General features: G+C 17.1%; 3 protein-coding genes, 1 non-coding gene and 1 pseudogene across 5 annotated transcripts; 3 read left to right on the top strand and 2 right to left on the bottom strand.

Annotated features, from left to right (window-relative positions):
- Positions 1-176: 176 nt before the first annotated feature.
- PGSY75_1351100 (hypothetical protein) lies at positions 177-1,309 on the bottom strand (the record flags this gene model as incomplete). The annotated part of the gene is made up of 6 exons (XM_018787544.1): positions 177-227; positions 386-497; positions 648-721; positions 839-902; positions 1,014-1,095; positions 1,222-1,309. The coding sequence occupies 6 exons, from the start codon at positions 1,307-1,309 to the stop codon at positions 177-179; spliced, it is 471 nt and encodes a 156-aa protein (XP_018640286.1).
- A 1,529-nt stretch (positions 1,310-2,838) lies between these two features.
- PGSY75_1351200 (hypothetical protein) lies at positions 2,839-7,395 on the top strand (the record flags this gene model as incomplete). The annotated part of the gene is made up of 1 exon (XM_018787545.1): positions 2,839-7,395. One exon carries the CDS (start codon positions 2,839-2,841, stop codon positions 7,393-7,395), a length of 4,557 nt encoding a protein of 1,518 aa, XP_018640287.1.
- A 682-nt stretch (positions 7,396-8,077) lies between these two features.
- PGSY75_1351300 (putative membrane protein) lies at positions 8,078-9,204 on the bottom strand (annotated as a pseudogene; the record flags this gene model as incomplete). The annotated part of the gene is made up of 2 exons: positions 8,078-8,586; positions 8,757-9,204. Coding segments are annotated over 2 exons (957 nt in total).
- A 2,406-nt stretch (positions 9,205-11,610) lies between these two features.
- PGSY75_1351400 (putative 60S ribosomal protein L17) lies at positions 11,611-12,870 on the top strand (the record flags this gene model as incomplete). The annotated part of the gene is made up of 3 exons (XM_018787546.1): positions 11,611-11,650; positions 11,834-12,102; positions 12,568-12,870. 3 exons carry the CDS (start codon positions 11,611-11,613, stop codon positions 12,868-12,870), a joined length of 612 nt encoding a protein of 203 aa, XP_018640288.1.
- Positions 12,258-12,402, top strand: PGSY75_1351500. The gene has a single exon (XR_001974553.1). It is a non-coding gene; the product is annotated as a small nucleolar RNA snoR21 (small nucleolar RNA).
- Positions 12,871-14,612: the final 1,742 nt, after the last annotated feature.

The raw sequence follows: 14,612 nt of genomic DNA on the forward strand, positions 1-14,612 counted from the left end.
ACATTTAATTATTTATTATTTAATTATTTTTTTTTTGTTGCATATAAAATTCGTTTTAACAATATTTATTTAATTTTTTTTTTTTTTTGAAAACAATCAAATATTTTAATTATTAAAATGTTATAATTTTTAAATAGATATTCGAATTAGTAGATATTGAAAAAGAAACTCCCATGTTAATTTACTTCATGCTCGAAATTATAAATGCCAACACACATTTCATGTTCCTAAAAAAAATGTATTATATATACATATATATATATATATATATATATATATTAATATATTTATTTATGTATGAAATTGTAATAATTAACTATAAATACATTATAAAAATAAATGTATGTAAATAAAATGGTTATACATATAAACAAATAAAACTCACCTCGTTATAATCACACCAATTCTGATCAGATAAATTAACATCATAATAAAGTTTTCCTTTTGTATCTTCAACAATAAAATTATTACTTGGAATGAAATCAATTAGTTCTATTCTATAAAATATATATATATATATATATATATATACATATGAATATGTATAGACATATTATTTATTTGAATAATCAAGGTTAAAAAAAAATATGTTAATTTTGAAATAGCTTTTTTTTTAATTTTTTTTTTTTTTTTTTTTTTTTTTTTACCCTCTACACTCAAAGCTAGCGAAATCGCGCCATTCGTTATTATTTACTTCTTCATAGGAACAGGAATTTTTTGTCTAAGTACAAGAAAAGAAAATAAAAAGACTAGTATTATATAAGTGTCCAAATATATATATATATTTATTTATTTATTTATATTTGTTCCTATTTATTTATTTATATGTTGAGTTTACATTTACAAAATTAATTGTAGAATATTTAGGATATTCTGTCCATTTAATCAAAAAATTGGCCGTACTAAAATTTGTGGGGAAAATAAAGTGAAAAAAAATACATGTAATATATATCTATATATATATATATTTAAACATATATATATTGCTTATAATTAATTTTGATTTTTCATACCCCCTACTGTTAGGTATTTCTAATATGTCTGTTTTTCTAAATTGGATATTATCCCTAGTTAAAGAGGAAGTACTATCACGAACTAAAAAGAAAATACAATGGACTATATAATATATATATATATATATATATATATATATATATATATATATATTGATGTTGATATTATATTTATCATGTTTATTTTAATTTATTTTATTTTTCATACTATTAAATATCCATAAATATTCATCATCACAATACAACCTTTTAACGTTCTCTAATTCTGCCTTAATACGTACTACAGTATTTTTCATTGTGACGGAATTTTTAAATATATATATATAAATACTTATAAAAGAAAAACCAAATAATCCTTTTTATTCTTTAAATTATAGGCTTAAAAAAATATAGTACAAATATCTAGCTTTGAAATAATAAAAAAAATAAAAAGAAATAGTGTCAAGAATATTTATTTTTTTGTATTTAAATTTTTCAATAAATTTAAGGAATATTGAAACGTTAAGAGAATATATATTTCTAACAATAAATAAAAAAAAACATACAAATATTTATTATATATATATATATATATATTATTTAATTATTGGAATAATTTAAATGCCTATATATATATATATATATATATTTTAAATAATAATATTGTTACATATATATAATATATATAGGTATGTATTTTTTATGTACAAAATGTACATATATAAAAAAAATAATATATATATATATAAATCGATTTTGCAACTTGGTAATGTAACGTATATTTATTTAAGCTTATAAATATTTTCATCGAATTTTATAGGAAACCTTATAATTTTTTTTTTTTCTATTAAAAGAATATATAAATATTTTTGCATATCCTAATTTGTTTTTTTAATTATTCATTTATTATTATTATTTTTTTTATTATTAAAATATACACATTACAAAATGTTATGAGAGCTTATAATTATATTTCTATTGAGCTTTTTTTCAAGATCTTAATAATAGTAGATTAATACAAGAACGATAAAAAAAATAAATAAATATATATATATATATATAATAATAATAAATAAATAAATAAATCAAGGCACATAAAATAATAACATAATAGCTTTTTTTTTTTTTTTTTTTTTATTACTAAATAATATTATTATTTCATTATGAAGAATATTTTTATATTCTTTCTAAATTTAAGAAGTATATATGTGATGCATGTATTTTAATATTATATATATATATATATATATATTTATATATTTCCCTTTTTTGGTTTTAAGATTTTATATTTTATTTTATCCATTTGTATGATACAAAAAATATAAAAATTAAATAAATAAGGATTTTTTTTTTTTTTTTTTCTTAAAGGGAGTTATATGTATATATATGTATTTATATATAATTATATATATATATATATATATAATCATTTTTATAAGATGTATACTTATTAATTTCATAATTTTTTTATTATTTTTATTTATATTTTTTTTTTAAGTACATAATCCTTATTTCTTTCCTGTACGATTATTTTGGAAAATGGGGTTTCAAATGAATGAGAAATTTTTTTGTTCGGTGTAAAGTATTTTGTTGATGTATAAATATATATGGCCAGTGTTATAGTTTATTTAATATATATAATATACATATATATGTGTATTTACTAATTAAAAGAATCAAAATATTATTATCTCATATATATATATATATATATATATATATTTTTATTTATATTTTAATTATTTAAAAAAGGAAGAGAGAGAAAAAAAAAAAAATACATATTTGTACAAAACAATGAACGTATTTTTTTTTTTTTTTTTTTTTTTTTGTGTAAAGAATTTTTAAAATGAACCTTCTTGTAATATGTATTTATTACCTATTTTTTTTAAATATAGAAAAAAATATTTCCTGTTCATGTTCTACTACAAATAATAAGAGTGGCGTTGGAAATTTATGGAATAGATTTCGTGGATTATTTAAGGATAAGGAAATAGAGAAAGAGAAAAATATAATAACTTATAATTTTATAAAGCATTATAACGATGAGAAATATTTTGTTGAAGAAAATAAGAAGAATAGGTATTTTGGAGGATATGAAATAAATCATATAAATCGTTTAATATATATGAATAGTTTTAAAACATATATATTGAGTGCATATATACCATATATATATATGAGTGTACGAGATATATATATAGTATTAAAAAAGATTAAAGAATTAAATTTTAATACAGTATATACATTTTTATTTTGGCCAGAAAATGAATATTTAGAAGATAAATATGATATGAATAATTCAAAACTATTTTATTTATTAAATTTTTGTTCATCTAATGGATTATTTGTTATATTAGACATAGGTCCATATATTAATAATATATATAATTCTAATATTCCAACATATATATTATTTAATAAAAAATTAAATGATTATATAAGAAATAAATATATAGAAAAGAAAGGAGATTTATATAAATATTTTATATCCCCATGGGAAAATATATGGAAAAGAAAAAGAAATTCTATTATTACTGAGACAAGAAATTTGAATAGACAAATAATAGAAAAAAATATAAATAATACAAAAACATTTTATAAAAAAAATAATTATACATATAATAATATATATAGTTTATATTATTTTAATAGAGTTATTAAATGGTATAATTATATATTACCACAATTAAAAAAATATATGAATAATAATAATGGTCCCATTATATATTTAAATATAGATAAAACATTTGATAATAATTATATGTATGTAATCATAGATTTAAAAAGAAGAAAAATTTTTAATAATATATGTAATGCACAAAATTATATGGAAGCATCAAATATATCTTATCATAATAATAAAACAGATGATGATCCTAATTTTACATCTATAAACAAATCATCAAACTCAGATTTTTTTTTAAATTGTATAATATCTTTTTTTAGAAGAATTCGAAGAAGTTATATTATGACTCTAGGATATTTATTATATATAAAATTTAATAAATATCTAAGAGTAATTTATGAATATGATTTAGGCTTATTATTTATAAATGAAATAAACAAATTAGTTCAAAAACATTTAAATAAGGTTAATATATTAACAACTAATTATCCTTATATAAATGATGATTTTATTAATTCCTATGCAGGAAATAATTGTTATAATCATTTTTTAAAAAATAATTGGCTTGATAATGAATGTATAAATTTAAATAAACCATGTATATGGTCTCAAGTATGGACAGGGGCTAAATATAGTATTCACAATGTAAACTCATCCAGTATATTAAAAAGGAAATATGATGATCATATATCATATACCTCACCCTATGTTAAGGCAGAAAGAAAGGAAGACCAAATATCATCTCCTCCTGCTCCTTCTGATGATGATAAAAAAATAAACCAACCTAAAGAAAAAAAGGATAATAAAAAAAATGGAAACGATAAACACGAAAATGTTGATAATACACATAATAATATAAATAATATACATAATATAAATAATATAGATAATAATGGGGGAGATATACAAAATCATGAAGGGTCATCAGATGATAAAGGAGATTTTATAAATACCAATTTTTATAATGATTCAAAAAATTCTTATAAAGACAAAACGATAAATATAGATGATACAAATTCGAATGGAAAAAAAAAAAAAACAAAAAAAAAACAAATAAATAAAAATAATAATTATTATAATAATAATTATATAGGTCATATAAGAAATTTTAAAGATCTAACATTCAACATTATAATATTTCTAGCGAAAGGAGGTGTGTTTTTAAATATCTTTCCATATTATAGTGGAAATAATATTAATAATATGCACTCGTATTTAGAACATTATAGTAAAGAAACAGGACAACCATTAGATTTATATTTTAATCAGAAAGAACCTTTATATTCTCATATAAAACGTATCTTTAAAATATTATACAAGTATGGAAATTATTTACTAAAAGATGAATATTATATTAGTCCAATAAAAATATCACATAATATAGAATTATATGATTATGATATAATAAAAATTGTATGTAATTATAATATTAAAGGAAGTACATATGTAAAAATTGGACATGTAAATTATAATATTAATAGTTTCAGTTGTATTATATATCATGAATATAAAAAAAAAATTATTTATGATACATCATATAATTATTCATATGAATATTCTTATATAAATAAAAAAGAAACATATTTGCCAATAGATAAATATTTATATTCATTAGAAGCTATAAATACAGGACCATTGATGTGTATAAAAGAAAAACAACAAAAAATTATTAAACCATCAAATAAAAATAAAAATAAATTATCTAAAAATATAAGTATATATAAAAAAATATTTACATATCTATTTCCTAATAATTACTTTCATAGTGTATATGAAATAAATGTATTAAATCATTTTTATTTAACTATGGACTTTACAAAATTCCAGTGGTATATTTTATCATTCAAACATACTATGAATTATATTAAATTATTTCTTAGCAATTATAGTTTATATATTTATATATATGCAGATAATAAATTTATATATAGTGGATTTAATGAATATAAGTTTATAGAAATTATCAACTGTAAACGTATATATATTATCTGTGCAAATCTTGGTTTAGGATTTCCTAAAGAACAACTAAGAACAGAATTTTTTAATTATATTAATTTGAATCATTTAAAATATAATTATCAAGAAAATAATTTTAATCATTCATCTGATAATTTAATAAATTCTGATCACAATTTGAATGACCAAACTGGACCATATGTCAACATGAATAAATCCAGATCATCAAAAAATAAGAGAGGTGTGAATGAATCTGGCATCTCTAATTCGAAGAATAAAATAAATGATGATAACAAAAAGGAAAATGTAAATTCAAATAGGGATGAAGGTGTTTCAAATGAACAGAAGGATCAAAAGGTTATTAATAGAATGGATAAAAATCAGACAAACGACAAAAAAAATAATTATAATAACAATGATAGTATTGATAATAATAGTAATAATAGTGGTAGTAGTGGTTTTACCATTTTTGAAGACTTATACGATTATTATAAAAACAAGAGATATAATAATCATAATGTATATAATAATTTTATGTATGATGAAAAGAATTATAACATGCATAATTATTATGATGAAGATAGTACAAACACTTATATATTTATAGTAACAAGAAATGAGTACGAAATATTTAATTGTGTTGGATTGAATGGTGAAATAATAAAAAATGAAAAACATTTGAATGAATATAAAAAAATGTATAACTTTTTGGATTATTCATTTGTAAAAACGTATTTAATGAATACTCAATATAATGATACAACTGATATAAATGGAAAAAATAAAAATAAAAATAAAAAGGACAACAATAGTAATGACAATAATAATAATGATGATAATAATAAAGGAACAAGTAAAGATGCGAATAATAGTAATAAAAATTATATACAATCCAATGATGATATCCAAATAAACAATGAATTCAATCAATTAAATATAGACTACCATAATAATAATTTTAAATCATTACTAACAAATAAAAAAATAGATATGAAAAGTATTACAAAAGCATTTTTAAATTTGTGTACATCTGGATTTTTTTCGTTCATATTTAATAAAATAAAATATTATTGTAAAACTGGAATATTTAAATATTTAAGTTCATTCAATAAAGTCAATAAAAATAATACAAATACACCTTTAACTTGGTATACATTATTATACTTTATAAAAAATATAGATTTTATACGTTCTAAGTATTCTTTAAAATTGTCTGCATATGATCAAAAAACAAAAAACATTGATGGCTTATTTAGAGGATTTGTCTATATTAATAATCATTTTTTAGGAAGTTTTTGGATAACAGATGATGAAGATAGTTATGAAAAAGAAATTAATGAAGATGAAAAATTAAAAAATGGAAAAAAAATGAAAAAAGAAAAAAGTAAATTTTTAAATAATGAAAATTTAATACATATACCATTAACAAGATATATGAGAATACCAACAGATTGGTTAGTTGAAGGTACAAATATTGTTATTATATTTGATGAGTTTGGGGGGAATCCATATAAAGTTGAAATTGTAAGAGAAATACTACATGGTGGTGTATACAGACTAACAAAAAAAGAAAAATATGTCAACTGGATACTCTTCCTTTTTATTTTAAGTATTATTGTTTTTATTACATATTTCTTTTTTAAAGCCTTACATAATTATTTTAAAACAAAAGAAGAAAAGGAAAGAAACAAACAAAACTATCAAAATATTATCGAAAATATTATAACACATAATATATATATAAATAGTTCCTACGATGATATCACTGAAGAAACAAATACAGAAAATATTCAAAATGTTAGTGACTTCTTGGATTCGTAAATATAAATATATATATATATATATATATATATATATTTATCTATACATTTGTTTATTTACTATCTTTTATTTTATTTTATTTTTTTTTTTTTTTGGTAAATATATACGATATTATGTTATATATATATATGAACTGTCTATATGTTATTTTCTTGTGCAATTCAATATATATTTTATTTTATTTTTTTTTGGTAAATATATACGATATTATGTTATATATATATATGAACTGTCTATATGTTATTTTCTTGTGCAATTCAATATATATATATATATATATATAAAATATATGCACACCCAAATATAGTCATATATAAATAAATAAATATATATATATATTATATGTATTATTTTTTATTTTTTATTTTTTAATATATTTTACATAAATTTTTGCCTTTTATTTTTTCTTTTGATTTATATTAATATAATGTTTTATTTTAATTTTTTTGTAGTCTCATAAAACAAAAATTTTATATCTTTCATTTATTTTTATGACATAAAATTATTATATTTTTGTTAAAAAAGTTTTTAATTAAGTCTTATTAGGCCTTAAAATAAATACATAAATATATAAATATTTGTATATATATATATATATTTTTATATTTGTTTTTCTTTATTTTCATCGGTTTTAAAAAAAAAAGAAAATTAAAAGGAATCATCATTATGCAATTTTTTATATTTATGTTTCGTTTGTATCATAGTATCTATGAAAAAGTACATTATGAAATAAAAAAAAGAAAGGAAATATAATCATTACTAGAAAAAGTTTAACTTTCGTTTGGTTAATAAAATCTATAGTATATATGACGAAAAAATTAAATAAAGGAAATAATAATAAAAAAAATATGAATGTTATAATTTTAGTTGTTAAAATAATAGATATCCACAAAAATATAGATGCTAAGAAATTTAAGTCTTCATATTTTTCTCCTATATTTTTATAAAAATGGAAATCGTTCATACTTTTTTGTTTTATATTTTTTTTTTCTTGCATATGAATATTTGCTTTTAATGTTACCTCTTCTTCATAATTATGATATTCCTAAAAATAATTTATATATATATCTTCCTTCTTTTTAGTATTACTATTATTATATTCTTTGAAAAATATGTTATCATTCTTATCTTTATATATAGTATTTCTTATATTTGTAAGTTCTTTACTGGGTCTCATTATATTATCGTCCTCTACAAAATGTGTATTAAAAGAAATTGATAAATATCTTTTAAAATAAATAATATTAATATATATATATATATATATATATGTATGTATGTGTGCTAATTATTATTGTTGTTGATCTTCTTTTTTTTATTTTATTTTATTTTTTTTTTTTTATTTTTTTTTTTTTTTTCACCTGAATTGTTCATGGAATTTAAAAAAGATGCATAATGTGAGAGAGCATCCACAGGCTTATAAATATGAGAAATGGAAAAATTTTGTAAATATTTATTTCTTACTTTAATAAATTTATATAGAGCAAATATTTTATACTGTAAATATAATCCCAAGGTTATATCAATAATTGTATGAATAAAATATATAGAGCATTCATCTATATGTATATTATACATATATAATAAAATATCATATCGAAATAAAACGATACATAAGCATATATTTATTATATGAAGTGTTATAGAACCACAAGAAATGATAATTAAATCTTTTAAAAATATAACAAATAGTCTTTTGGGTCTTTCAAAAATATATTGGGTAAATAATATAGAAAGAGAAATACATCCCATAAAAACTTGAATGAGTAAACCAAGCTCACCAGGAAAAATATAACACTTTTCCTTCATTCTTTCTTTAAACAAGAAAAACTAATATATATATATGAGAAAACGTTTTTCTTTTACCTTTTTTTTTTTTTTTTTTTGGAGATAGAAAAATATGACATTTTGAATAATATTATTGGACAACCATAAAACGGAAAAATTGTGGAAAAATATATATCTTACATATATTGTATATTTTATTCATTTTGTCTTGTTTTTATTTTGTTATTTTATTTTATTTTTTTGGATGGCACCATGTTATATAATGAACAGCCAAAATGATCATATAGGTAAAACAAAATTGTTAGCAAATGAAAGTGAACCTTTGGATTATTAATTTTTTAAAGCATGCAAATAAGACATCTTATATAAATATATATATATATATATATATATATATTAATAAAAAATGGAGATATATGTAACATGTTAAATGTGTTATTAAAATACTATATATGATGTAATTATATATTTCTTAAAATTTATAGAAAAAATAAAGAATAAGAACATATCTAATTATATGAAAAATATTTGCATCAGTATAATACCTTAATATGCGAATATTTATAAATTGAGAAAAAAAAAAAAAAATTTAATTTAGATACACATAATTTTTAATATTTGTCTAGGCCTCTTAATTTTTTTTATAAGATAAAAACATCATCACATGTGTACACAAGTAAGAATAGGTAAGAAATATAATTAAATTTATAAAAAGGAAGGATAAGAAAAGGACATATAATTATCATTATAATAAATAGTATAAAAAAAAAAAAAAAAACACACATATTCCCCTTACAATAAAATAATAAAATATTCATATAAATTTTATATTAATAAATGTTTTGTTTCGTTTTCTTTTTCTATTTTTTTTTTTTTTTTAAAATAAACTAAAATGAATATAATAAATTATTAGCACTTCCTACAAATAAATGAAGAAAAGAAAATTATATTAACATTAGATATTAATGGTAGACTCTTACAAATACTTTAAATGTTTTAATAACCACAATGTTATTTGTTTAAGGAACTAATATATATATAAATATATATATATATATATCATATATATGTATCATATAACTGTCGCTTTTGTTTTATTATTTATTTTTTTTTTTTTGGTTGGAGTCAGGAGCCTGATTTATAATTTAAAATACATTATACAATTAGATAAAAATATATATATATATATATATTTTTATTTTCTGTAATATTAATATATATACATAGAATTGTACATAATTTGTGTTCATTATTTGATATTTATAATATAATATATTATATATCAAAAAAAAAGAAAGAAAAATTATAGGTATAATATTATTTATTTATGCGGAATAATTTTACCCAAAATATATTTATATATTATACAACTATTAAGATAAGATCAAAATTATAAGATATTTTTAAAAAAATAAAATAATTTAAAATATATAAAAATGAAGAATTATCTTAGTAATAATATATTTATATAATTAAAATATTATTTCCATGATATTTTGAAAAAATCCAAAAATTTGCCTCTTAATAATTTTTTCTAATAATAATAGGTGAAAAAAGCACTTTGCTCTCTCTTGTTATGTATATATTACAATATTATATATATATATATATATATATATATATATTTTATATATAATATAAATATATAATAAGATAGACTCAAAATAAAAAAAAGAAGAAAAAAAAAAATATATAATATAATACTATTATATAATAAACATATAAATATTCATATAAAGAATTATATTATATAAAAATAATATATTTTACTTATATAATATGAATAGCATATATATTATCATATATATATATATGTATATATTTTCTGTATATTAAAAAAATATATATTTATTTAAAGCCCTTATTTTTTCATATGAGAAATAAAAAAAAATTAGATTACAATATATATATATTTTAAATATAATAATAATATAATATATATGTGTTTTTTTCTTTTTTCTTTCTTATATATATAATATATTTAATGGAAATATTATATATGTATTATTTTGATTCATATAATAAATATAAATTATAGTATATATTATTTATAAATATTAATTATTTATTATATATTTATTATTATATTTATTATCTATTTTCATTTTTTATTAATAATATTATAATATAAAAAAAAATATCATATAATATAATTTTTCTATATAACTATTTAAAAAAAAAAAAAAAAAAATATATTCCATTTTTCATAAATATTATTATATATATTTTTTTAATATTTTATATATTAAATATATATTATTATTTTTTTTATAATATATATATATATATATATTAAGTTTATTTTTGAACTTTGAAAATATATATATTGAACTCTATTAATTTTTTTTAAAGAAACATTATTTTATTTTTTATAAATCCTTTTCTTATAATTTTTTTTTTTTTTTTTTTAAATAAACTTTTTCCGAAATGGTTAAATATGCTAAAAAAATAAGAAACCTTGGGAAATGTAATTTTATAAAAAGATTAAGAAAAAAAAAATATATATATATGAAGAAATATAAAAATATGGAAATTTATTAAAATTATATATATATTATATATATATATATATATATATGTATGTTCTTTTATTATGTATAAGGGTATAGTACTTATTTAATTTATTATTTCTTTAATATAATTATTATAGGTGCCAAGGGAGCAGGTGTTGATTTGAGGGTACACTTTAAAAATACTTATGAGGCTGCAAGAGCTATAAGGAGAATGAAATTATTAGAAGCTAAGAAATATTTAAATGATGTTATTGAAAAGAAAAGATGTGTACCTTTCCGTAAATTTAATGGGGGTGTAGGAAGAACAAACCAAGCTAAAGAATTTAATCATACACAAGGAAGATGGCCAGTTAAATCTTGTAAATTCTTATTGAATATTCTTGATAATGTACAAGCCAACGCAGAGGTAAACATATATATGAAATTATGTATTTTAATATAAATGCATAATAAAATGAGATATACATATAAATAAATATATATATATATATATATATATTTGATGTTTGTGGTTATAAGGCTTTGTAAATATAGCATTATATCATATTATTATTATTTTTTATTTTTATGATGAAAAGATGACGAGTATGAAAAAATTAAGAATATTTGTTATTATTTCTAAATATATGTTTTATGTATTTATTAATGTATAATTAATAATCTTAATTTTTATCATCATGATTATTTGAGGCATTTGACTGAAAAAAAAATAAATATAATAAAAATGATATATATTTTTCTATCTCATATTTTTTGCGTGTATACATATAATTAAGTGTATATATATTGATATGTATATTTACTTAAAATAATATATACATATATATATATATATATATATATATTATATATTATATTTTTTTTCTTATAGTCAAGAAATTTGGATGTGAGTAAATTAAAATTAATTCATGTTATGGTAAACAAGGCTCGTCCAGGTAGAAGAAGAACATACAAGGCACATGGTAGAATTAATCCTTTCATGTCATCACCTTGTCATATACAAATGATTGCAAGAGAAATTAGCAAACCAGCCAAAAAATCTCTTTTATCAAATGCTGAGAAACAAAAAAAATTACCTTTCAAAGTTACCTTAAAAAAATTAATTAAATTAAATATATCCCACCAAAATAGACTTAAAAATAAAAAAGTTCAAAAACTAGAAACAGTTCAATAAATTATATAGTCATATTTATATATTTAGTTATATATATCTATATGTGTTTAAATTTTTTTTTTTTTTTTTTTTTTTTTTTTTCTAAAAAAATTAATAAAATAAATTATTTTATGTAAGACCATTAATTAATTAATAAAATTATATTAAAATAAAAATGAAAATAAAAATAAAAATTATTATAGTTCTATATATATATATATATATATATATAATACACCACGTTGTTCTTCTTCTTCTTATTATTAAATGTTTTAATATAAAAAACATAGTTGTGCTTTATTTGCGAAATATCATTTAATACATTTATAATGTTATAAATAACAAATGAAAAACAAACAAAATACAAATATTATTTATTAATAAAATTAACCATCTTGTTATATAACAATATTTTCTGGTGCACCTATTTTTCTTATTTCCTTTCTTTTTTTTTTTTTACGTATTGTATTTAAACAAATAAAAAGGGTTAATTTAATCATATACAATATATTCAAAACACACCACATTTTTTAAAATTAATAAAAATGTTGAATACACCTCCATTTGGTACTTTTACATAAAAGTAGTTATAGGCACACTTATTGTTATGAAAAATTTTAAAAAATATTTTTCAAAAATAAAAATAAATAAATAAATAAATATATATATATATATATATATATAATAATTATAGGAAGTGTTCAGGTAGCTTTGTTTTCCTTTTTATATTATATAACTCATAACAAACATATATATATATATATATATATTTATTTATTTATTTATGGATAAAATTAATATCCTCAAAAAAAAAAAAAAAATAAATAAACAAATAAAACATGTATAATATAAATGTGTCTTATTATATATATAGTAACGTCAATATAGAAAAAATAGAAAAACAATCCTTTCCATATTTACAACATAACGATCAGAAAAAAACATATCTTTAAAATATTTTGCAAAATATTTTTTTTTTTTTTTTCTTTAAATTTTGCAGTCGGTGTTTTATTGTACATCCTATATAATACACATCAATCATACATGCTACAAATATATAATATATATATACAGATTTTTTTTCCCTGATCATATTAACAAAATTTATAATTATTTTTTTTTTTATATAAATTGAAGCATATATATATGTGTATATTTTTGTGTTTCTTAATATTTCAAATAATTTCATATAACAATTATATTTTAATTTAAAAAAAAAATTGTAACATGCGTTGCCAGTTATAAAAAAATTCCACGTTTAAAACATAAATAAGGAAAATATATGTATTTATTTATATTATGTGTACCTTATAAAATATATATTTATATGAATAAGCATATATTTTGTATATATGTATAAGAATATATACATATATATATATAATTTTTTAAATATATGTACAGGTAAATATCTGTAAATATATATATGCATATATATATTTTTATAAAATTTTCACGTTATATGTAGGCACATTAATTGCTGTCGAATATTTTAACAATTTTTTTTTTTGTGTATGCTAAAGTGTTTTCTTATTAAACAATAATATCTTTATATAATTTTTTTTTTTTTTTTCTGTTGATAAGTTTTTTTTGTTATTCTTGTTTGAAATTTTTATCTAAAAATTTTTTTACTATTATTAATATATAATAATAAATTAGTAATATTATTTTTTTTTTCTTTGAAATTATTAAGATTTTGTTGTTTTTTTGTTTCTATTTTATTTATTTATTTTTTTTTTTTTTTTTTTTTTATTTATTTTATT

Source organism: Plasmodium gaboni, chromosome 13 (assembly GCF_001602025.1).
Source record: "Plasmodium gaboni strain SY75 chromosome 13, whole genome shotgun sequence".
Lineage (NCBI taxonomy): Eukaryota > Apicomplexa > Aconoidasida > Haemosporida > Plasmodiidae > Plasmodium > Plasmodium gaboni.